This window comes from Indicator indicator, chromosome 7 (genome assembly GCF_027791375.1).
Source record: "Indicator indicator isolate 239-I01 chromosome 7, UM_Iind_1.1, whole genome shotgun sequence".
Lineage (NCBI taxonomy): Eukaryota > Metazoa > Chordata > Aves > Piciformes > Indicatoridae > Indicator > Indicator indicator.
In genome coordinates, this window is record NC_072016.1 from 35,890,946 (window position 1) to 35,913,242 (window position 22,297).

The window sequence follows — 22,297 nt, forward strand, 5'->3', positions numbered from 1 at the left end:
GAGGTGTCCCTGCCCATGGCAGAGGGGTTGGAACTGGATGATCTTTGAGGTCCTTTCCAACCCTAGCAGTTCTGTGATTCTGTGAATAACTCAAGCTTAGAATGGGTGCTCACAATATCTGCTAGATCTTTTTGTATGTTTCTAATCTGCTGTAGATGGAGAAGGGATGTATTTTTGCCATTGTGATTTAACAAAAAATTAATGCGTTGCATTGAGTGTACATAAGGAAACACAGTTTGGTTGCAACTCTGAATTTGCCTTCTAGGGGAAGGAAAGGGTTGATTAATAACTTTATAATAGAGCTTTTATGCAGATAAATCTAAGTAATTTGTCATATATATGACAAAGCTCTGTTTTCTTCTTCCCTCCTTTATTTAACCTGAGAAGTAGGAAGAATAGTGCATCTGGTTTGCCTGACCTTTCTGGAGTCTGTGTCTTGGGAGCAGTGTGGAGAAAAGAAGGTCTCAGGATGTTTAGTAAAAACTGTCACTGAGTAGTTTAAACAGATTTACTTTTCACATTAGAAGCTGCCATTTCCTGATAGGTACTGCTAAAAAAAAGCACAATAAAAACCCCCACCCCAAAACCTTAGCATATTGGCTTCAGGTTCCCAGCTTTATACTTTCCTATCAAGTACCAGGGAGAGTGTGACTCAAATACTGACCTCATCTTCAGGCAGTTCTTACTCTGCCACAGTTTGTCCTTTTCTGCAATAGACTCAATCACTGATTGTGTTTAACTTAGGGAGAAATCGTTTGAATCTGTTCAACACAGCAAAGATTCCTTCTTTCCAGAGTAAGGAGACTGAACTATAATATTTGGGCCAGGAGAATTTAATTTGGAGCAAACTACAGTTAAGTTTCTCTTTTTCTGCAGGTGAAGTTCTGAAAAACTTAAATAAGTTCTACAAAAGAAAAGAAATCCAAAGACTAGGAGCAGAAAATGGATTAGATGGTAAGAAAATGTTCTAAGATTTAAATTTTTTTTTTTTTATTTAATTTGAAATGTTTTTATTCAGCTAGATCTGATCTTTTATGAGTCTTACAACACTGCTTGTTTTAGGATATCTCTGTCATTTGGTTGAAATAACATTTATATTTACTGGTCATATCATATTAAGGTATAGGTTTTTAATGGGTGTTTACAAATATGGTTTTGTGATCCCAGTGACATTCACTTTTTTCCTGTGTTTTTTTTTTTTCCTCTCAGCCCGTCTGTTTCACCAAGCATTTATAAGCTTTAGGAAGTATATCATGGAATCCAGTTCTGTGAGTGCTGATTTGCATATTATTCTCAATGATATATGCTGTGATGCAGGCAAGTATCTGGAGTGCTTGTAAAATAAAATATGCTTCTTTTTTTGCTTGTTTTTGACATCTATGTTTACATGTGGACCCTCCTGCTATGCTGTAAAAGAAGTTAAAAATCATTGTTTCCCCATCAGTCATTTGTGTCCATCCTACAGAATGTTTTCCCCTTATGTTTTCTGAAGTGGGAAACAAAAGAGGTCACAGCAAGAAGCACCCTGTTCTGTGGCATCTGTTCACTGCTGAAATGCAAACTGTTGTGCCATTTCTCTCTCTTTAAAATGTAGTAGTCACTAGGGGGCACTTGGAGTGCTTTCTCCTGGCCAGGTGGCTCCAAGCGCTTGGGAAGGCAGCTCTATGACTGCTGTTTCCCTTGCTCACTGCATCCAGTGTTGTTATCAGTGGCACTTAATTAAGGGCTGATGCTAGCTGCTAACAGCAGAAAGCCTTCTCCTCAGCTTGAGCTGCAGATGTGTAGTAGATGAAGAGCTGTAGTAGATGTTGTTTTTAATGATGGTAATTTAAAAGTTAAAATGCCTATCAGTTTTGTAAATGTGTAGATTTAAAATATTTACCATTTTAGGAAAACTTTAATATTAGTTATGCATAAAATCTTCCACATGATTTCCTCACTTCCACTCTTTTATTTACTTAATTATGGTTGTTGTATGTGAATGCTTTAAAACTCGCCTGTATAGGAGTGCTTATAGGGTTGTTTATTGTGGCAGGTCTGAATTTTTTCAGTTGAGTTTTGCTTGGCCAAAGATGATAATTGAAAATACAGCAGGTTTTTTAAGTTCCTAAAATTTTTCACAATAATTTTGGTTCATCGAACACTAGTTCTCAATTAAACAAAAAAAAAAACAACAAACCACTGCTCTTTTTTTGGGTAATGTGTGTGTGTGTGTTTAATGCTATCAGGTTTTTAGTTCTATCTAGCTCTGAAAATTTATGAGAGCTGGACAATTGGAGTGTGACCTGAAGTGAGACCTTTAAGGTCAAGTATCTACTTCTGAAAACATTCAGAAGACTGAACCTGAATGTCTCTTCTGAGACACTGATCTTTCTGCTTTGGTTTTCTCTCCTGGGAATTAAGACTCACAATTGTGAATCAGCATCCCAAGCCCTTCTGTGGGGAAGCTGCAAACTATTCTGTTTTCCTTGGGTTATTCATAAACACATTTTGGAAGTTTTTGTTTTATTCCAAGGCAGCACATGAACTGAGGAAGAAAAGCCTAAAGTGTTCTTAAGATAGAAAATCTTTCTCCCCCATCTTTTTCAGAATTTCTCATTTTATTTAGAAGTTCTCTAGAGATAAAGGCTAACCAGAGTCAGTATTCTAAACTGAGAATTTTTTTGCGTGTGCTGTAGCATTGGTATTACATTGCTTAATGAGTCCATGTCCACACGTTCATTTACCTTTCTGCCATTGAGATAATTATTGAACTTTGTGGAGAGCCAGAAGTTGAAAGAATTACATAAGTGTGTGGTGAAAGTAGTAGAAATCTTCTTTCAAAGAAGATTATTTTGCTTTATTCTGTTCTGGTAAGGCCTCACCTGGAGTACTGTGTCTGGCTCTGGAGCACTCAACGCAGGAAGAATATAGACCTGATAGAGCAGGTCCAGAGGAGGGCCATAAAAATCATCAGGGGGCTGTGAGGACAGGCTGAGGGAGCTGGAGTTGATCAGCCTGGAGAAGAGAAGGCTCTGGGGACACCTAATAGCAGTCTTCCAGTATATGAAGGGGGCCTATAAGAAGGCTGCAGAGGGACTGTTTACAAAGGCCTGCAGTGATATGATGAGGGCCAATGGTTTAAAATTAGAGAAGGGAAGATTTAGATTGGATGTTAGGAACAAGTTCTTTACCATGAGGATGTTGGAACACTGTGACCTTTTACCCAGGGAGGTAGTTGAGGCCTCATCCCTGGAGATACTCAAGGTCAGGCTTGATGAAGCTCTGAGCAACCAGATCTAGTGGAGGATGTCCCTACTGACTGTAGGGAGTTGAACTAGATGATCTTTGGAGGTCCCTTCTAACCCAAACCATTCTATGATGATTATGAACATGCAAACCTTCAGAAAAGCATGCAAACTTTCTTAAAAGGGTTTCTCTTCTAGGTCATGTGGATGATCTCTTCCCCTTTTTCCTGAGGCATGCAAAGCAGATCTTTCCAATGCTGGATTGTATGGATGATCTGCGCAAGATCAGCGATTTACGACTGCCACCCAACTGGTCAGTGTGCTTAATGGTTGCAGCATTTGCTTTTCTTGGTGTCATAGAGTTTTATAGCCTGGGGACAAGATTTATGGGGTATAATTGCACTGTGTTTTCAGTTCCATTTCTCTGTTTCTACAATAATTCATGTCAGGAACTCTCATCTTTCTTACCACACTCATTGCAATCAGTTAAAATGAAACTAAGATTATATCAGCTCTGAAAGCTGCTGAGTTGGTCTTGCCTTTCCAGAAAGCTGTCTTCTGGCTGTACCTGTTTGGGAGGCAGCACTCCAGAACATTAAAGTGTTAATTTACCCAAGGAGAGAGGCCACAGTGATGAGAATGATTTTGAACACAGTATGTGAACTCCACTCTTAAGTCTTTGAAAGCATTTTATGATTCAGAAGATGAACGTGTAAGGCATAGTAAATTCTTCTTACTATACTTAAGAACTTGATCTTTCAACACGCATTAAATAGTCTACTTATAAGTAGATGTTTAAGCTAATTTGCTGCCTTCAATGAATCAGTATCCAGAATGCCAGATAAATGTTCAACAGATCTGCTTTTTGTGTGTGTGTGTTTTAGGTATCCAGATGCCAGAGCTATTCAGAGAAAGATTATATTCCATGCTGGTCCTACAAACAGTGGAAAAACTTACCATGCTATCCAGAGATTTCTGTCAGCAAAATCTGGAATATACTGCGGTCCCCTAAAACTTCTGGCTCATGAGATCTTCCAAAAGAGTAACGATGCTGTCAGTATGTTGTATTACTTACCTAGTAATGGGAAGTCTCATGAATGCATGTTTGTGAAGTGCTCTGGTTGCATAAGGTGGTCTATGAAGCACTGTGCTTGAACAGGGGCCTTTGTTTTGCAGTAGTGTCAGCTCATGAATACCAGTTGTACATTTCTGCTTAAGGTATGCAGAGTGGAACATGACTTCCCCAACTGGAGCATCACTTTCCCCAAAGCCTGTGTCATGCAATCATCCCCTTAGTCTACCTCCATGTTTCTGTAATTTTTCCCTTCTCAGGTTTAGCCAGGTTCTATTATTACTTTTTTTTTCAGTGTGGAAACCATGGCTGCTTCTTCCCATGACCTTTATTTTAGCTTGTACATCAGAAATTACCCTTGCTTAACTCCACTTGTCTGTTTCAATATTTACATTTATTTCACTCAACCACCTAATAAAAAGTTCTGCAGTTTCAGATGTGTAGAGTTGAAGAGCAGTGCCCTATATCAGGTCCCTAGAGGAAGCTTTCATTTTAGTACTTTAACTGCTTTCAGCATCTTTTTGAAGGCTCCTCAGCAGTGTGTTTCCAGCTGCACAGAACCACACCAGTTCAGAAGTATTACAGTGACACATCATGTTAATGCAGCATAGTGTGTATGCACAGAAGTGTTTACCAAATAATGAATATAGTAAGGGTAGTGAGACACTGGAACAGGTTGCCCCCTCCCTGGGGTTGTTCACAGCCAGGCTGAATGAGACCTTTAGCAGCCTGGTTTAGTGGAGGGTGTCCCTGTCCATGGCATGATCTTTAAGGTTCCTTCCAACCCAAAGCATTCTATGAATCTTGTGATTCCTTTGCTTTTGGTCAGTCCTTGATTTAGAATTTGTAATTCCTGTTACTGGTTTATTAAAGCAACATGTAAGAAAGATTGGCTTGACCTAGGAGGTGCCTGTAACATGTGCTATGTGGTGAGTGTGGATACCCTGTAGTGATGTTCCTTATTAGAGTTACTGCATTTTTTTTCCTATGTGTGTGAGGACTTTTCATTTGGCAGCTCACAGATCATATAGGTTGCCCAGGGAGGTGATTGAGGCCCCATCCCTGGAGGTGTTTAGGGCCAAGCTGGATGAGGCTCTGGCCAGCCTGATCTAGTGTGAGGTGTCCCTGCCCATGGCAGAGGGGTTGGAACTGGATGATCCTTGTGGTCCCTTCCAACCCTGACTGATTCTATGATTCTATATATAGCCCTTGAGGCTTGAACATGGTTTCCTGCATGGCTCCACAGATGGCTGTAGGTATGGAAGGAGCAGCCATGTGGCTGGGATTCGGTGAGTGTAGAGCTAACAGAGGATGGTGGCCTCTGCTGTCTCTCACAGCTAGTCCCCTTACTGTGTGAGTGTAAGGCAGCAGGTGAGACCAGTTGCTAGGGCAGCCAGCAAATGGACTGGAAGAGGCTGAAGCTTGCAAGGCTCCTTCACTGCTGGGCCATGCTTCATGAGCCCCTTGCACTACAGCTTTTCTGACAGTTCTTTTATTGCAGGTGTGACAGCTCTGAAGTGCTCAGAGGAAGGCATAACCTCCTGAGGGAGTAGGGGAGGGCACCTAATTACAGTTACCGCTTCATTAGACCCTTCAGCCTGACAGGTTAGGGCACAAGTCTCAAAAGGCTGATAAGTTCTTTTCTGAACAGCTTCCATTGTACTGTTTAGAAGCTACTTTAAGAAACTGATGTTTTTTTTCCATTTGGGAAGGAGATTCTATTATGTTAAAGAAACTTAACATGAGTTTTCTGAACTCCTTTAGAATGTGCCATGTGACTTGGTGACAGGAGAGGAGCGTGTCTATGCCAATGAAGATGCCAGACAAGCCTCTCATATCGCTTGTACCATTGAAATGTGCAGCACCAATACGCCTTGTATGTATACATAACTTTCTGTCACATCTGTGTATCCTTGTGTGTATGACTGCTTGGATCTCTGAAGTAGCCAAACTATTAATTTGCACTCTTATTTGAACAATTTCTGGACTATGTTATGGCAGTTAATTTTATTCATCTAAATTGGTGCTTGAATATTTTAAGGGCAGAAAATAACTACCACTGTTACTCCCCATTCCCATTACAAATTTTCAGCTTTGCTTTCGGGTTAGACCTACACTGTGGTCCATCAGGTAAGGTAGAATAAATTTCTGGAAGGAGACATCAGTTGATGTCAAATTGCTGAGTTCTTTCTGAAGACAAGTGGCTTAAAATGTGTAACCACTAGTTTTTCTCATTTATATGTCAGTGCTTTTTATATTGCCTCTTGTGGATTTCAACAGACCTAACATTTGTCAAAACAGTAAATCAAAACATTTATTTTAAAAAGCTAGACAGACTGTAGAGGAGAATAAAAAATACTTTCCAGTTGGTTTTTTTTGTTCATTTTTCAAAAATACCATTCGTGTAAGGAAGCACAAAGCATAAATAATAGCAAGATTTACAAAACCCATTTGTTGTTCGTCCTTTTTCCTTGAGTTTGCAACTCTTGAAGCAGTCATGTTGAATTTCTTAAAGGGTGCCAATAAAATGAAGTTTTGAGTCCACTTTTGCTCCTACTGACGTCAATGCCAAAACTGCCAATAAGCAGTTTAATGAAACCTGGATCATCTCTGAATAAGTCTTTGGTGGCAGAGGATTAACTCAAAAAACCTTTTCTAGGAAGCCTTTGAGTTCCTTCCTGTGTTGTATTGCTCTTCTAGATGCTCTTCCTTGGTGTACCACATTTACCTTCTTTTTGTTTTAAGATGAAGTTGCTGTGATTGATGAAATTCAGATGATCAGAGATCCATCCAGAGGGTGGGCTTGGACAAGAGCTCTTCTAGGTAAGCTTGTTTGTGTTTAACGTGACTATAATTCTATGATAAATGGCACAGGACATTCAAGCATGTCAGTCAGGATATTTATAACTGGTTACAATACGTGATGAAAAACTAAAGTGAGTATTGTTTCTTCATGTGTCCTCAGAGCAAGTTAGAGATACTCTGCCTCAAAGGGTTTGCCTGTATGGCAGCAAGTTCCCTGCCATGTTTTACTTAGTGTTTTTAAAACACTCTGTTCTCTTAAGTTATACAGATGCCTCTTGTAGTTTGATTTGCTTGTATAGTAATGGACTCTTTGTGTTGGTATCCTTTTACACCAATTATTTTCTAGAAATACGCTTTTTTAGTTCAGTTAACACAATTTTTTCAGCTATTTCATTATGGAGAGATACTGTTATATGTGTGGCAACACAACACGTTAAACACTTGATAGCTTTAATTCCATATGGCTCATTTATAGAGCTGCATTTAATTTTAGAAGGCCATGAAGAAAACAAAGCTCTTCAGTTCTGCTGTGTTTTGTGAGTTAGTAAAACAGTAGTAGTGCTTAAAAGCTTTTCTTAAAGCTTTGCTCCATTTGTTCAGTGGTTGAGAGTACCTCTTGTTTTGGCTGAGAGGGTGCAACAAGCTGCTCTGTTTATTGTACTAATGGATTTCCAAGCATCACTTGCTGACATGAGACCAAGAGCAGGAAGTAGTGTTGTTGTGAGAGAGGCTTTAGGTACTGACTTGGGACGTTGAAAGAGGTGAAATACAATCCTCAGGGAGTTTAGCAAACACAAGGTAATTTTTGGGTAATTTGAGTCAGCTAAAGCTGCTGTTGTCTATAAATAGGTAACATTCTGCGTTTTATTTCATTGGATCTTGTTCAGGACTCTGTGCAGAAGAAATCCATGTTTGTGGAGAACCTGCTGCTATTGACTTGGTGACAGAGCTCATGTACACTACAGGGGAGGAAGTTGAGGTAAGCTTTTTAAATCAGGTTCTCTGTTCTGGAAAATTGGCAAAAATTGAGGGTCTTTTGGGGGTATCCACGGTCAAAGTTATTCTTGCAGGAGCTCTTGTTAAGATGTTTCTGAATTCCTCTAAACTAAAGGAAAAGTCGCAGAGGTTTTGTTTTTTTTATTTTCTTTTGGGTTTTTTGTTTGGGGTTTTTTTGTTAGTGTTGTCACAGTGGTATGGTTTTGCTTAAAGAAGGTAAGTGCTCTTTTGAGGAACAGCTATTAGGGGCTTTCTTACAGTTCCCTTTTTCCTGCAAGCCACAGTGCCCTCAAGCGTGCTGAAGTTACTGGATCTATTGATAGTTATTCTCCATATGGTGAGGAAAGGGCTTAAAAGAGCTAACCACTTCAGGTGAGAGTGACTGAAAGATCTCTGCAACTCAACTTCACATGATATTTGATCCTCAGAAAGTCCAGCTTAACTTGATTTCCTGGTGAATTAGCTGTAGCTTTGTATGTCTGTGCCTGCTGGGGGGTGTAATTCTGAAAGGAGACCAGCTAGAGCGTTCAAATGACCAAGCAGAAACAGGCTCTTGTTTCTTGATAGAATTGCTACATAGCCTGTAAACTTCCTTTCTTGAATCTTATTTCTAGATAAAAAAAAGTAGTTCTTTTACTTCAGAAATCTGTAGAGTGCTCAGCTTGGCAAGTGCTGCAAGTATGCAGGTGTATGAGGTGTATATCACCATCTCCCCAGGAATTACCCCTTCAAGCCTGTGAGAAGCTCCTTAGTGTTTCAATCAGTTGTGATGATAACCATGCTGGCTGATACTCCATGAGGAAACAGTCCCTCTGCAGCCTTCTTGTAGGCCCCCTTCAGATACAGGTCTCCCTGGAGCTACTAGGTCTCCCTGGAGCCTTCTCCAGGCTGTTTTTAATTGCATATATATTTTTTTGTAAATCAAGGGTTGGAATAACGTTTCAACTGTTTGCCTCAGTGAATCCTACTGTTTGGCTGGGAGAGATCAGAAGCGTGTTATGCAGTCACTTGTGTGTTGTTCAGCTTTGCACTACAACATACCTAAAAGTAGTCCTTGAAATGCAAGGTGCTACTACTTCAGGGTGTTAGCTTGTCAACAAAAGGAAAGAATGTGGGACTAAGTGTGATTGCTGGTGTTGTGATAGATTTACATCAAATTAAAAGCTCAGAAAACAGTGCTGTAAGTTGCTCTCTGAATTGCCCTTAGTGTTTCAGTCAGTTGTGATGATAACCATGCTGGCTGATACTCCATGGGAATTTTTCATTTCAAAACATACTACCTTTGACAATTCCTTTGATTCTAGGTCCAAAACTACAAGAGACTCACTCCTCTTACTGTGCTGGATTATGCCTTAGAGTCTTTAGACAATCTCCGTCCTGGGGACTGCATTGTCTGCTTCAGTAAGAACGACATTTATTCTGTCAGCCGACAGATAGAAGCCAGAGGATTAGAATGTGCTGTCATATATGGCAGTCTGCCACCAGGTAAAGCACTCTTCCTCTTGTTTTTAAGGGAACATTCTGCTTCTTGGTGCCTTAAAAAATATTTTTAAAATGAAGCAGTACTAGTTTTCCTAGTTCTGCTTAGAGAAAGTAATCAACTTGTGCTGACTGGTGTTTTAATCTTGGGATTAGACCCTTGATTATGTGCTTAATATTGATCTTCAGATAGATGTCATTAAATGAGGTCTAACCACAGCTCTGGGAATTATTTAAATCCTTCCTGCTCCCTTCCCCCAACAACAGCTGAATGCAAATCAAACAGCACTTTAATTTTTTTTTTTTTTTCCCTCAGCCTATTGCAAAGGTATTGGGCTCAGTGGTACGTTGTTTTGTAAGATTACTATGTATAGTGTTTTGTCATTCTGTTTTAGGAACAAAGCTTGAACAGGCGAAGAAATTCAATGATCCTAATGATCCATGCAAAATTTTAGTTGCTACAGATGCAATTGGAATGGGACTCAATTTGTAAGTACTTGGAGCAGGTTATGGGCAGACTTGTACAATAGATTTTCTTTTTTTTTGGTGGTGGCTGTGATTCCTGCAGTAACTTCCTCATTTGTTTCTCCCCAGTTTGGCTAATGTGTCTAGATATTTGCTGTCTAGACACCACTATGCAAACTTTTTAATTCTGAAGTAGTGATAAATTTGTGTAGAACTAAGTTTTAATTTTAAAACTGATTCTAAGAATTGAATGGCCTAATTCCTTGTGATCTTGGGCACTGTTAATATCCCTTTGATTCACTGGAGTCAGCTGTGCTGGGTTGTCAGAGTATCAGTCTCTTGTATTTCTGAAATGTAGAGCAAGTTCAGTCCTGTTTCAGACGTGTTTTGTTGCTGAAGGCAATTCAGTTCTGTTGCTAGAAACTACTGGGGCAGATGATGTATAGATTGGGACCTTCATCAACATAGAATCACAGAATGTTAGGGGTTGGAGGGGACCTCTAGAGATCATTGAGTGATGTGTGTAGGGATGATGATTCTCCTGCAACTAATCTGTAGCTTTAAGGTGCCCTTTTGACTATGCTGTGTCCATAAGTATTATCTGTGGTCTCTTAATTTATAGAGGGGAGAAAAAAAGGTTGAAAAATAAATCAGCAAAAGGCTTTCTTTTTTGTGTAGTAGATTAAATATTGGAAATGCTTTGCAAAAAAAAGATTCATCTGTGGTTTTGTTCAAATATTTCAGGTGTATCAGAAGAATAATTTTTCACTCTATAGTAAAGCCAACTATCAATGAGAAAGGAGAAAAGGAAATAGACTCCATTACAACCTCTCAGGCCCTACAGATTGCAGGCAGAGCAGGACGTTATGGCTCATCCTTCAAAGAAGGAGAAGTCACTACCATGCACCGTGAAGACCTCATGCAGCTGAAGGAAATTTTGAGTGATTCTGTGCGCCCTGTGAAGGTGAGAGACTCAGTACCCAGTTTGTACACATGCTCTGGAGCTGGTTTACTGTGTTCTGATCCCAAATTACTTTTACCTTGTGCTTGTTTTCAAGTTAGTAATAAAAGCGGATCGCATCATGCCAGAGTGACTTGGAATATACATCCCTTTTGGAAGCTTGCAGTGTTTCGTTTGTGTTAAAGCTGCTCTTTTAGGAACTAAAAGCTCAAACAGACAAGTTTTCAAGTTCCAGATAAGCATGCTAAATAAGCTGGAGTCTGTAGAGTGCTTTGGTTTCTTGCATTTTGTCTTTTCTAGCTTTTGTTTCTGATGCACTAACTTAAAAACAATGTTGAGAATTAATGGACGTTTTTGTCTTTATTTTTTCCCTTTAGGCAGCTGGCCTACATCCTACTCCTGAGCAGATAGAAATGTTTGCTTATCATCTCCCTGATGCCACTCTATCCAATTTAATTGTAAGAATGATCAAAATATTAGCTTCTACTTCAAAAATTGTTGCTTTTGTACCTACATGAACTTAGGGAAAATAACAGGCGTGTGTGTGTATTTTCTCAGTTGTGTTCTTTAGCACAGCAATTTCTGCAGATATGTTTAGGAAGCTTAACTTTTTCTGTGTTACAATAAACTTGGAAGCTATCAAAGTGTGGAATTACGCTTACATGTCTTGAAGAGTGTATAACCATCTTTTCATTTCACCTTTTCCCTGTTTTCATAGAATCATAAAATGCATTGGGTTGGAAGGGACCTTTAAAGGTCATCTAGTCTACCTCCCCCATACAGACCTTTTGGTCTGAGGCTGAAAATATTAAGAGATTAGTATATTTATGTGAAAATTCCTGGGGAGACTGGGCTGGTCATGTCAAGTTTCTGTACATCTGAGAGCTACCTGATTTTTTTTCATCATTCTCTTGACTATACGGTTAAATGATGTCTGCTTAATTTTGAGAAAACAGATTTTGTGAAATCTACTTGATATTATCATTAGTTGGACACTAGAATTTTTTTGGAAGGGCCTAAACCTTTTAAAGAAGAAATTAAGCTTCCAATGGTGTATTTAAAAAGTAGTATCATGGGTGTTAGTACATTGAGAAATTCTTAGCAGATTCCATGAATTTTATTGTTCTCTGCTGATGTGTTGCTGTGTAGTAAAGTGTATGATTTCTAACCTCAGGGCACAAGATTATGCTCGGAGACCTCCTCCAACATTTAGGCTGTTAACAGCACATCTTTAACATTTTACTATTGAGAATTTCTAGGCTAGCATAGAAGTATTAAGATAAAACTTCCATGTTATTATTTGATCTCTTAAGTATTCAGTCACATCCTAGGTAGCTGGAACATCTCTGCTGTGAGGATAGGCCAAGGGAGCTGGGGTTGTTTAGCCTAGTGAAGAGAAGACTCTGAGGGGGACCTTTATAGCTGCATTCCAATACCTGAAGGGATCCTGCAGGAAGGGACTTTTCATAAGGATGTCTAATAGTAGGACAAGGGGGAATAGGTTTAAGCCGAGGGGGAGTAGGTTTAGACTGGATCTTAGGAAGAAGTTCTTCAGCACAAGGGTTGTGGGATCCTGGAATAGGCTGCCCAGTGAGGTTGTGGATGCCTCCTCTGTGGGAGTGTTCAGGGCCGTGTTGGATGGGGCTTTGAGCAGCTGAGTCTAGTTGAGAGGCATCCCTGCCCATGGCAGGGAGGCTGGAGTAGATGGTCTCTGAGGTCCCTTCCAACCTAAGGCATTCTATGATATTTAATTAGCTCAGTGGTTCTTTTAAGATCTTTCTAAAAATCTTTCAAAGGTTTATGCTGGAGAAATAATTTTGGGGGCCCATAAAAATTCCACCTGCAGTGGCATCTCCGTTTTCTCCAAACCTTGGATATATTTCAGGTGTTCTTTGAAGTCCTCTCTTGAAACACTGTGTTTATCTTGTGATTTCTTTTCTTCCTAAAATAGATCTGTTCCTGCCTCTGGGCTAAAAATACCATACAATTATTGAATTGTATGCTGTAAAGTTTGCTTTTTGGGTCATGCTCAGTGACAAACCTTGAACAAGTTCTAAACATAGTAGTAGCTGGTTTCTGTGCTGGTGTTCTTCAGAATTGAAATGTACACTTCCAGAACTCCCTATTTGTTACCCAGGAGACAATAGAAAATGCTTAAATAAAGCATAGTGTGCTGTGTCTTCCTCTCTGATCCTGTGTTAGAGAATTTAATGAAAAATCTGTTACAAGAGTAGAGGGAACACCCTTTCCCCCCTCTTTGTTGTTTTCTTTTATTACTGTGGTGAAACTTGGTATTTTAATCTCCTCTTTCAGTATAACTAGCCTTTGAAACATTGGTTGGTTGGGTAACACAAAGTTTCACAGGCCTGTCCTGTAGTAACATCCTCTTCATCTGGTTCTATTTTCACAGGATATTTTTGTGAGTCTCTCACAAGTTGATGGCCTTTATTTTGTCTGCAATATTGATGACTTCAAATTTCTGGCAGATATGATTCAGCACATTCCACTAAATCTGCGCTCACGATATGTCTTCTGCACTGCACCCTTGAACAGAAAAGAGCCTTTTGTGTGTACCATGTTGCTGAAGGTTAGTTGTTTGATTTTTTTTTTTTTTCCCTTCAAAAAAAGGTGGCATTTATATAGGAGCAAGTGGGTCTTGGTGCATTGAGATTGTATCTTGCTGCTGTATTTATTCTGGGTTTTGTCATTAGAGAATTTGACAACATTCTTAAAAAGTGTTCACAGGGAAGGATATGAGAGAAAGAGAAATAGTTTTATACATTATGTATATAAACATTGAAGAGAGAGAGAGAGAGAGATAAAACCATAGAATCAGTCAGGTTTGGAAGGGACCACAAGGATCATCTAGTTCCAACCCCCCTGCCATGGGCAGGGACACCTCACACTAGGTCAGGCTGTTTAGAGCCTCATCCAGCCTGGCTTTAAACTCCACCAGGGATGGGGCCCCAACCACCTCCCTGGACAACCCATTCCAGTGTTCCACTACCCTCACAGTAAAGAACCCATTCCTAAAATGCAGTCTACATCTCCTCTTTAATTTCAAGCTATTGCCCCTCATCCTGTCTCTGCAGGCTTTTGGAAACAGTCCCTCTGCAGCCTTCTTGTAGGCCCCCTTCAGATACAGGTCTCCCTGGAGCTACTAGCTCTGCCTGGAGCCTTCTCTTCTCCAGGCTGATTTTAATTGCATATATATTTTTGTAAATCAGAGTTTGGGATAACATTTCAGGTGTTTGTCTCAGATAATCCTACTGTTTGCCTCCAGTTTGAACTGGGAGAGATCAGAATTGTGCTATGCAGTCACTTGCAGTCACTCAGCTTTGCACTGCAACATGCCTAAAAGTAGTCCTTCAAACCCAAGGTGCTACTGCTTCAGGGTGTTAGCTTGTCAACAAAAGAAAAGAATGTGGGACTAACTGTGATTGCTGGTGTTGTGGCAGATTTACATCAAATTAAAAGCTCAGAAAACACAGTGCTGTAAGTTGCACTCAGAACGATGTCATTTCACTTGTCAGGTCTGGGTGAACTGTTTTTCACTCTGTCCCCAGAATCATTATTTTGAGGAATTTGTAGTCAGCTGGTTTCAGTACCTAACTTGGTTTGGGACTGTTACTTTGTTAGTATCACTTCTGTCCTCTTTTAGAGAGTGCAGTATCCATTTTTAACAAAAGAGTGTAAAAAGGAAACTGCTGTGGTGTCCTCATGTCAGAGATATTAGACCTGTGCTTTTCACAAATGGCTAATAAAATTCTTTAAAAATTGAGTGCTTGATTTAGAGAGTTTAAAAAAATGTGTCTCTCAAAAAATGCTGAGCATTCAGATCCCAAGTAATGAAGTTGCAGAGGAGCATAATGTGATATCAGAGGATAGTAAACTGTTACAAGTGCCTATGTTACCCAAAAAAAACTTCTGGTATTGGCCAATTAGGAAGCAGTTACTCCAAGTCATCAATGCTCCTGAAAAATTCCAACTTAAATCTTATTTGGCTTGTTTATGTGTTAGAGCTGCAGTGTCTGGGCTTCAGAAGGGCTGCTTTCTGGTGCAGATTAATCTGGGTTGTGAATTTTGTGTTTCCTAAGTCAGTGAACACACCGTTTCCCTGGAGTATCTGAAACAAGATAATGAACGGAATAGGAGGAGGAGAAGGAAAAAAAGACAAAGTCCATCTGCTTTGCTAGATGAAGTCATATGCCTTCAGTATTACTCTTTTCCAGATAGCTCTGTACTTATGTTCCTTAACTCTGTGCATGGCCTGTGACAAATTGTCTTAATGAGGCCCTGGAAAGGAGAGGTGATTCTTGTGTTGAGTAATTAAGTAAAAGAATGTGTGGCATTTGGGCTGTGTAAAACAAAGCAGGTATTTTCAAAGCAGTATTCTGTGTGTACAAACTCAAGGGAATTTTATTCATTTGGATTTCTTCTTCCCAGACTGACTGAATCTGCTTGGTTTTCAGTTTGCAAGACAGTTCAGTAGAAATGAACCCCTGACGTTTGACTGGCTCTGTCGGCACACCAAATGGCCTTTAGCCGCTCCGAAGAACATCAAAGAGCTTGTACACCTTGAAGCTGTCCATGATGTTTTTGACCTCTATCTCTGGTTGAGGTATTGTCCTCATGTTTGAATATTATTTTTGGTCATTTGGTTGTTTTTTTTCCTAATGTTTGTGACTTACAGTCCTACAAAAGCAGTGTCTTCAAGCCTGTGTGTATGGGCTCCTTTGGCCCTTTAGAGGATCTTGGCAGATGGAAGTGTAGCTATGTTATGGGAGCAAGTCATAGATTCTGCAAAGAACAGAGACAGAAAGTTAGAAACAAGGTGATCCTGGACTGGTGCAGCTGAAATGCCACTTTAAATGCAGTGGCCTTCACATGCAACACGTAATAATAATTTTTTTTTTTTACTTTTCATAGCATCTATCTCATTTTTGTCCTTTGAATCAAAAGGTTTAACTGTGTGTTGTTTTGCCTCTCTTCAGTTACCGCTTCATGGACATGTTCCCTGATGCTGTCCTTGTAAGGGATATCCAGAAGAAACTAGACGACATTATACAAATTGGTGTCTGCAACATCACGAAGCTGATCCGAGCTTCACAATCTGCAGCTGCTCCTGGCACAGCAGAAGTTGTGTCGGAAGACTTTCCTCTTTCAAGGACTAGGAGGGATAGCAGGGAGGTTTCAGACAGTCAAAGTGCAAAAGCCCCAGAGGCGCTCTCTGTTGCAGTGGAGGTCCCAGGAGAAAGAAGAACAAGGAACTTGAAAGCTTATCGGTCTGCTACAAGGCAGGAGGATCTGAAAAGCCATGGACGTGGATCTCTTGCCAACAGGTTGCTGCGTGAAGGACTTTTAACACAGGAAATGCTGAGGCAGCTGCAGAGCGAGTGGCAGGATCAGCACAGGAACGGTAGATATGGCCATGGTTCCAAAAAAGATGATCAGAATAGCTCAAAGGAAACAGGGAGAAAGAAAAAATAGAACCTTGGCCTAATTCTGTTTAGTTTTTATTCATAAAATAAAATACTATTTTAATAACAACTTTGGCATTTCATGTTTACACTGCTGCAGCTCTCTGATGCTTTTCCTTCTCCTGTGACCGGTTACATGAGGTGGAGAAATGGACTTCTGAAAGTTCAGAGGCCGTAGGTTTCCTTTTACCAGTCATGGTGTTCAGCATAAGTGTATGATCTGCTGCTATGTGGAAATTTGAACTTGATGTCTTCTTGCAAGATATCCTCACATTGCTAATAAATGACAGATACTTCACTAATGGTGAATTAGCTGCTCATTCCACCCCATCCCAAAGGGCAGAGTTTAACAGATAACGACCAAGCAATTAACAACCTGGCAGGGAATTGGTTGGGTATGGTGATAGGAGTCATGTGCCTCTAACCTTTGTGTCCTATGAAAATGTAAAAGGAGGTAAAGAGCATTTGTGTTTAATGCCTTGGGGATGGTTAAATTCTGGCCACAGGAGTGTTTGAGTAAATTCCAATTCTGTCCTTTGAGGGATAGTTACTGAAACAAAGCAAAAAATGTATTCTTTCTCCTGGAAAAAGCTCATTACTGATTTAGGCAAAGTCTGGGAAGAGAAAACAAAACAAAATATGGATTAAAGATTTTTTTTGGGGGGTGGGGGAAAGGAGATGTTAGAGGCATAGGTATAGCTTACTTACTTTTGAGAAATTCAGATGTCTGTTTCTTCTTGACTTTTCTAATTTGGTTTCCTACAAATTTTTTTTTTGTAGTACTGCACTTCATAGATGTTGGTGTTTTTTTTGCTTTACATGCCAGTTTGTAATACCTTACTTTTGAGAGGAGGCCTAAAATACTCAAGCTCACATACAGCTTGTAGTTGAAGTAATAGCTTGTGAGTTGATACTTGTGCTAGTAGTATTTCTACATACATCATAAGCGGAAAAAGTTAAGTGCTTATCACTTGAAGGAAGGTTGAAACTAAATTCTTGGGTAAAGGACTTCTTTATCCTGGTGCAGTGTCACTAAATAATGTTTAAGGCAGCATACCACCAGCTATGCCTCTTCTGTACACCTGCACATTTGCTTTATAGGTGGGACTAGATGATTTTGAAGGTCTTTTCCAACCTGGTTAATTCTGTGATTTTGGTGTGAGCAGCTTCAAGGTATGCTTTTGAGCTCTCAGCAGGGATACTGGAGAGTGGAAAGAATCAGATGCTGAAATTGCTGTGTATTCACAGAAATGGGTTTCAGTGCTAGGATGTGTTGCTGGGGCTGCCCAAGGAGAATAGTGCTGCAGCAGCCCTTATTTCTGGAGCTTTTGAGTCTGCAGATCCCACCGGTGTTAATGCTGGGATGCTTGTAAAAGCCAGGATGAATTCCACTGATTCCAATACCTAACTTTCCAAAGCGATCAACAGCAGTTTCTGTAGATTGAAAGTTTGCTCTGAATCCTTTTTGCATCTTCCTAGTATCAATCCTTTAAGCTTCTGTTCAGGAACAAGTCTGCAGCAGTTTGAATAATGTTTTTAGCAGCTGTTTGACATGTATTTCATGTACTCTTCCCCTGTTATTTACTAAAAACCAAGCAGTGCATGCATGTGTCTAGTACACATGATCTGCTGACTTCAGTGCCAGACTGGTGCAGGGGGGAAGGTTTTAGGTCCTTCCCTTGCTGAGCCCCATCTTTGCTCCCCCAGGAAAAACCAAGCAGCCATATATGTGTGGCAGTGGCCCACATGAATGTTGTGATTTTTCTGCTTTGCGGATGAGTAATTCTGCTTTGTTTTCCCAGAGTCCTTCCTGACAGCCTCTGCTTTGCAGCAACATGACTTGCACAGAAAGCAAGCTTGCAACTCATCCTTACAAATGCATCCCTCTTGATACTATTCAGTTGGCTTGTGTTATGTGGGATACGTGCTGGAGTGGTGTCGTTGCCTCCTTGTGTCCTTTGCACTTGATGGACTCCAAGGAGAGTTGTAGTTGCTCAAGCCTGCAGGGCTTGACAGTGTGCATTTGCCCACTTACCTCTTAGACTGCAAGCTGCATGCTCAGTCTGCAAACCACTGTTGAAACCACCCTGTGCAAGGACAGATCCTCTGTTCTCTCTCCCAGTGCGTGCGGGGACGGGTCACAGCAGACCCGCATTACTGCTGTGCTGTGCTTCCAGCCTGTTTTGATCATTTCATCCTTTAACTGTATGCTCATCTGCACTCTAGTGTGCATTTTCGAGCAAGGAAAGAGTGGCTGGGGCTCTGGGGTGTAAGCCAGCCTTGTATTTGAGCAGCAAGCCTTGCAATAAGGAAGCTAAATGACTCTAAGCATTCTTTTTTGTATTTTGCTGAGATTAGCACTTGGCTTAACTCGTTGCTTGTTTCCATAGCGACTCCATAGTAACTGTTTTAAGCACTCTGAAGTTTATTCAGGCGTTTCCAGGCTGACTTTTTTATGAAAGTTTTCTTTTCTTCTGAGCTAATGGTGTGGCTGTCATTGACTCCCATTAGAATGGCTGCCAAATTGGTCCCATGCGGTACAATCCGGACTGGTGTGCAGAGCTATGCCAGCTGCACATTTGTAACTTGCCCTGGGCAGGCAAGCGCCTGGGGGAGGATTGAGTGATCTCTTGCTCATCTTCACAGGGCTGTGCTGAAAGTTTTCCTCTCTAAACAACGTCAACAGCATTGTTCACATGAGCTGGCAATTGCGTTTGCAAAGCTTTTCATTTCAGGTGTTCAGACTTCCCAATTAATTTCAGGCATTCAAGTCACATATATTTCGAAGTATATTGATTTTGCAGGGGGGACCTCTTTCTGTTCTGAGTTTTGATGAGCTCATGGGAATATGATGGGGAACAAAGCTGCTGCTGCCGGGAGCAGAAACTCGTTCTCAGGGTTGGTCTTGGAAGTATAAGCAGTGACAAAGTAAGATTTCTCCCGATGACTTACCTGTAGCCTTGTCCACTGTCTCCCTGATAACAAGGGTGCCAAACTCCACAACCAGTGTTGTCATTTCCTTTGATACCTCACCAAAGATAGATCTGTTTCTTCAGCAATAAAATGCATACTAATATGATACCTCTCCCTGGAGGTAGCTGGTGCATGTTTAGCTGATGTACTTCAGGCATTTATCTGAATTTCTCCACTGTAGCTGCGAGCTCCTTTTCTCTGCAGGCTTTTTTGGCTGCAAGGCTGTGGCAGGCGGGTGGACTACATGAGCACCAGCTTCTTCAGGGTTCTCCATCATGCCTTGAGGAACATTTTGGAGGGAGAGCTGCAGGAGAAGGAAGTAGAGTATGGGGAATTATAACTTTGAAGTCTGGTTTGTGCTTGCAAAGGGGAAGGGAGGGTTTGTGAGTAACCTTCATTGGGTGTAGCTCTACCAAAGGGCAAACCCGGTGTTACCTCAGGCTGCGTGCAGTTGGAACTGATCTCTTCACTTGGTCCTGGTTTGTTTCTCCTGTACTGGTCAGAATCTGTAGAAAAGGGCTTTGTGACATATTTGGGTATTGGGCCCTTGGTGCATTGAACTACTGTCTGCCTGGAAATGAGATCATGTCTTGTCTTTCCTTGCAAACAGCCTGCCTGAAGCTAGGATGCAGCAGGGATGAATGAACAAGTGAGGCAGTGGTGCTGACATGTCAGGTATTTGGCAGAGCTCGCTGCCAGTTTAGTAACATTGAGATCTTTGAGACCCTTTTCCAGTGGCATCCATTAGAGAAAGAAAGAAAAGAGATAATGAGAAATAAATCTACTGTATTACAGGGACAATGAGCTCTGGATCAAAGTGGGATGGAGCTTGAAAGGTGATGTTTTCAATTTTGCTGGCCAGAGGGGTTGTGACTCCAATGGCATGGGTAAACAATGAGGAAAGAGACAGTCCCTCTGGGAGTCAGTGTCTGACTTAACGAGCCAGCAGTTATTAAAAGATGAATACAGGAGAAGTGAACCGTGCGTTCTGGCTGGTAGCATGGATTTTTTTCTTCTTTCTCTTCTCCCTTTCTCTTGAAGATCAAAGGCCTAATTTTAGAACAAGCCCTATTTATGGACTGTTCAGCCACTCTGTCTGCTTTACTCTTGTCCTAGAATAGTGGAAAACAAATAGAGCTGGTGGGATTTCCCAGCATCCCAAAGCTCATCCCTAATGCAAGGCAAGAGGGAATAAAAAGGGAAAAAAAAAAAAAAGGCTGAGACAAACCTCAACCTTTCCTAGCAGAGGTTCTGTATAGTCTGTCTCTGTAGAGGGAGTTCTCTTCATCTCCCTCATCCCTCTTAGTCTTCCGTCATGATCAGAGGCTGAAAAATTGTAACCTGTGACAGCTCCTGGTATTCCTCCTGATCCACACCTTATTGACGTCCTGTAGCTGCCCAGTCTGGGCAGGGTTTTCTTCCCAAGACTGGTGCTGAGTACAGAGTTGAGTGTTGTTTTGTGTGTCTGTGGGTATCCTCCTGTTCATACAACCCAGCACAGTGATCATCTGTACTTTTTTTTACAATAGCATGAGGCTATGAATTGATGCAGCCTGAGATCCTTTTCTGCCAACTGGCTCTGGATCTGCGTAGACAATTTTCTATTTCTCCTCAGTAGTTCTTGGTGATTCCTTCCATCGCTTGGCCTCGTCTGCCTTTTATCTCTGTGCCCTGAGGCTGGTTTTCTAGTTTTGCATGATAATTTTGAATGGTAATCTTGTTCTGCAAAATTTTGTGTGGCAGTCGTTTGCCAGTGCAAGTAAGCGTGCTCAGTCCTAGCTGAAAGAGTAACGGGAGGGAAACACAGGGAGTGTGTCTGTGTAGTTTGAGAGTGAACCGCTAATTACCCTGCGAGAATAGCTTTTTTTTTGGTTGTTTTGCCTCTGTTTCTCTCCTTTGTGTCAACATTTCACCCAGTTTCCTTTTGGATGATATTTCTGTAGTCCATATCACATGATACAGTGACAGAATCCTGGAAACACTTGTTGTATTCAGAGTGAACTTATGAGAGTAATAGACGCTGTGTCAAATTCAGCTCTGATGGGTAAGGAAGCTGCTCTTGCTACAGGTACTCTGCTGCCAGTTAAAGGCATTTGTCAGCTGAAGGCAGTTTGGTGTCAATGCTGTTGGCTGCCAGGTAAATCTGTGCCCTCTCCAGGTTTGCCAATACCAGGGATCTGCGCTGTTCTGAAACTTTGTCTTCAGGAGGAGCGAAGGGAAAACAATCTGTATAAAAACCTCTCCGCTGGAAGTTGCGCAAGGGGTGTTTCAGCTGGGGGCAGGGGGCTCTGGGTCCCTTTGCTCTTTACACAGCTGAAGCTTAATTGGAAGAAAACTGCAGATAAGAGTGCACTGTGTGGAACTAGAGCAGAGTTAATTCATGCAGAAAGAGCTTGTCTTGCAAGTGGGAGCGCTGAGCACAGGGAATAAACCTCCTGAAATCCTCTCTTAACTTCCCGGGTTCCTTACAGTGCTTCGCTACATGCCGTGCTGGTGGGAGCTTGTCAGGAAGCAGGGTGAAGCAGGGCAGGCTGCATAGCAACTACACTGCGAAGTGGTAACTATTCTCAAGTGGGGCAGTAACAAAATCGATTTTTCTCCCCTTCAGCTTGGCAGCTCTCCAGGTGCCTGCTCTGGCACAATGAAGTGTGTAGCTGGGGAGGGAGGGACTTTGGGTTGATGTTGGGGGGTGTGATACAAAGAGGCAGAAGTTTAATCATTGAACCGATCACCCTGGATGGATTTATTTCTGGACTCGATTTCCTGGGAACTTCACTATCTCTCCCTGGGGGAAATGCCTTAGCTGAAGTTTCTCTCGCTCCAGCTTTGTGAATAAAGA

At 41.1% G+C, this 22,297-nt stretch overlaps 1 protein-coding gene across 1 annotated transcript; it reads left to right on the forward strand.

Annotated features, from left to right (window-relative positions):
- Nucleotides 1–1,238: 1,238 nt before the first annotated feature.
- Nucleotides 1,239–16,497, forward strand: SUPV3L1 (Suv3 like RNA helicase). The gene is made up of 13 exons (XM_054382405.1): nt 1,239–1,317; nt 3,426–3,540; nt 4,112–4,280; nt 6,064–6,175; nt 7,045–7,122; nt 7,992–8,083; nt 9,405–9,585; nt 9,975–10,068; nt 10,789–11,008; nt 11,383–11,463; nt 13,416–13,592; nt 15,478–15,626; nt 16,000–16,497. Exons 1-13 carry the CDS (start codon nt 1,254–1,256, stop codon nt 16,493–16,495), a joined length of 2,028 nt encoding a protein of 675 aa, XP_054238380.1. The 5' UTR covers nt 1,239–1,253; the 3' UTR covers nt 16,496–16,497.
- Nucleotides 16,498–22,297: the final 5,800 nt, after the last annotated feature.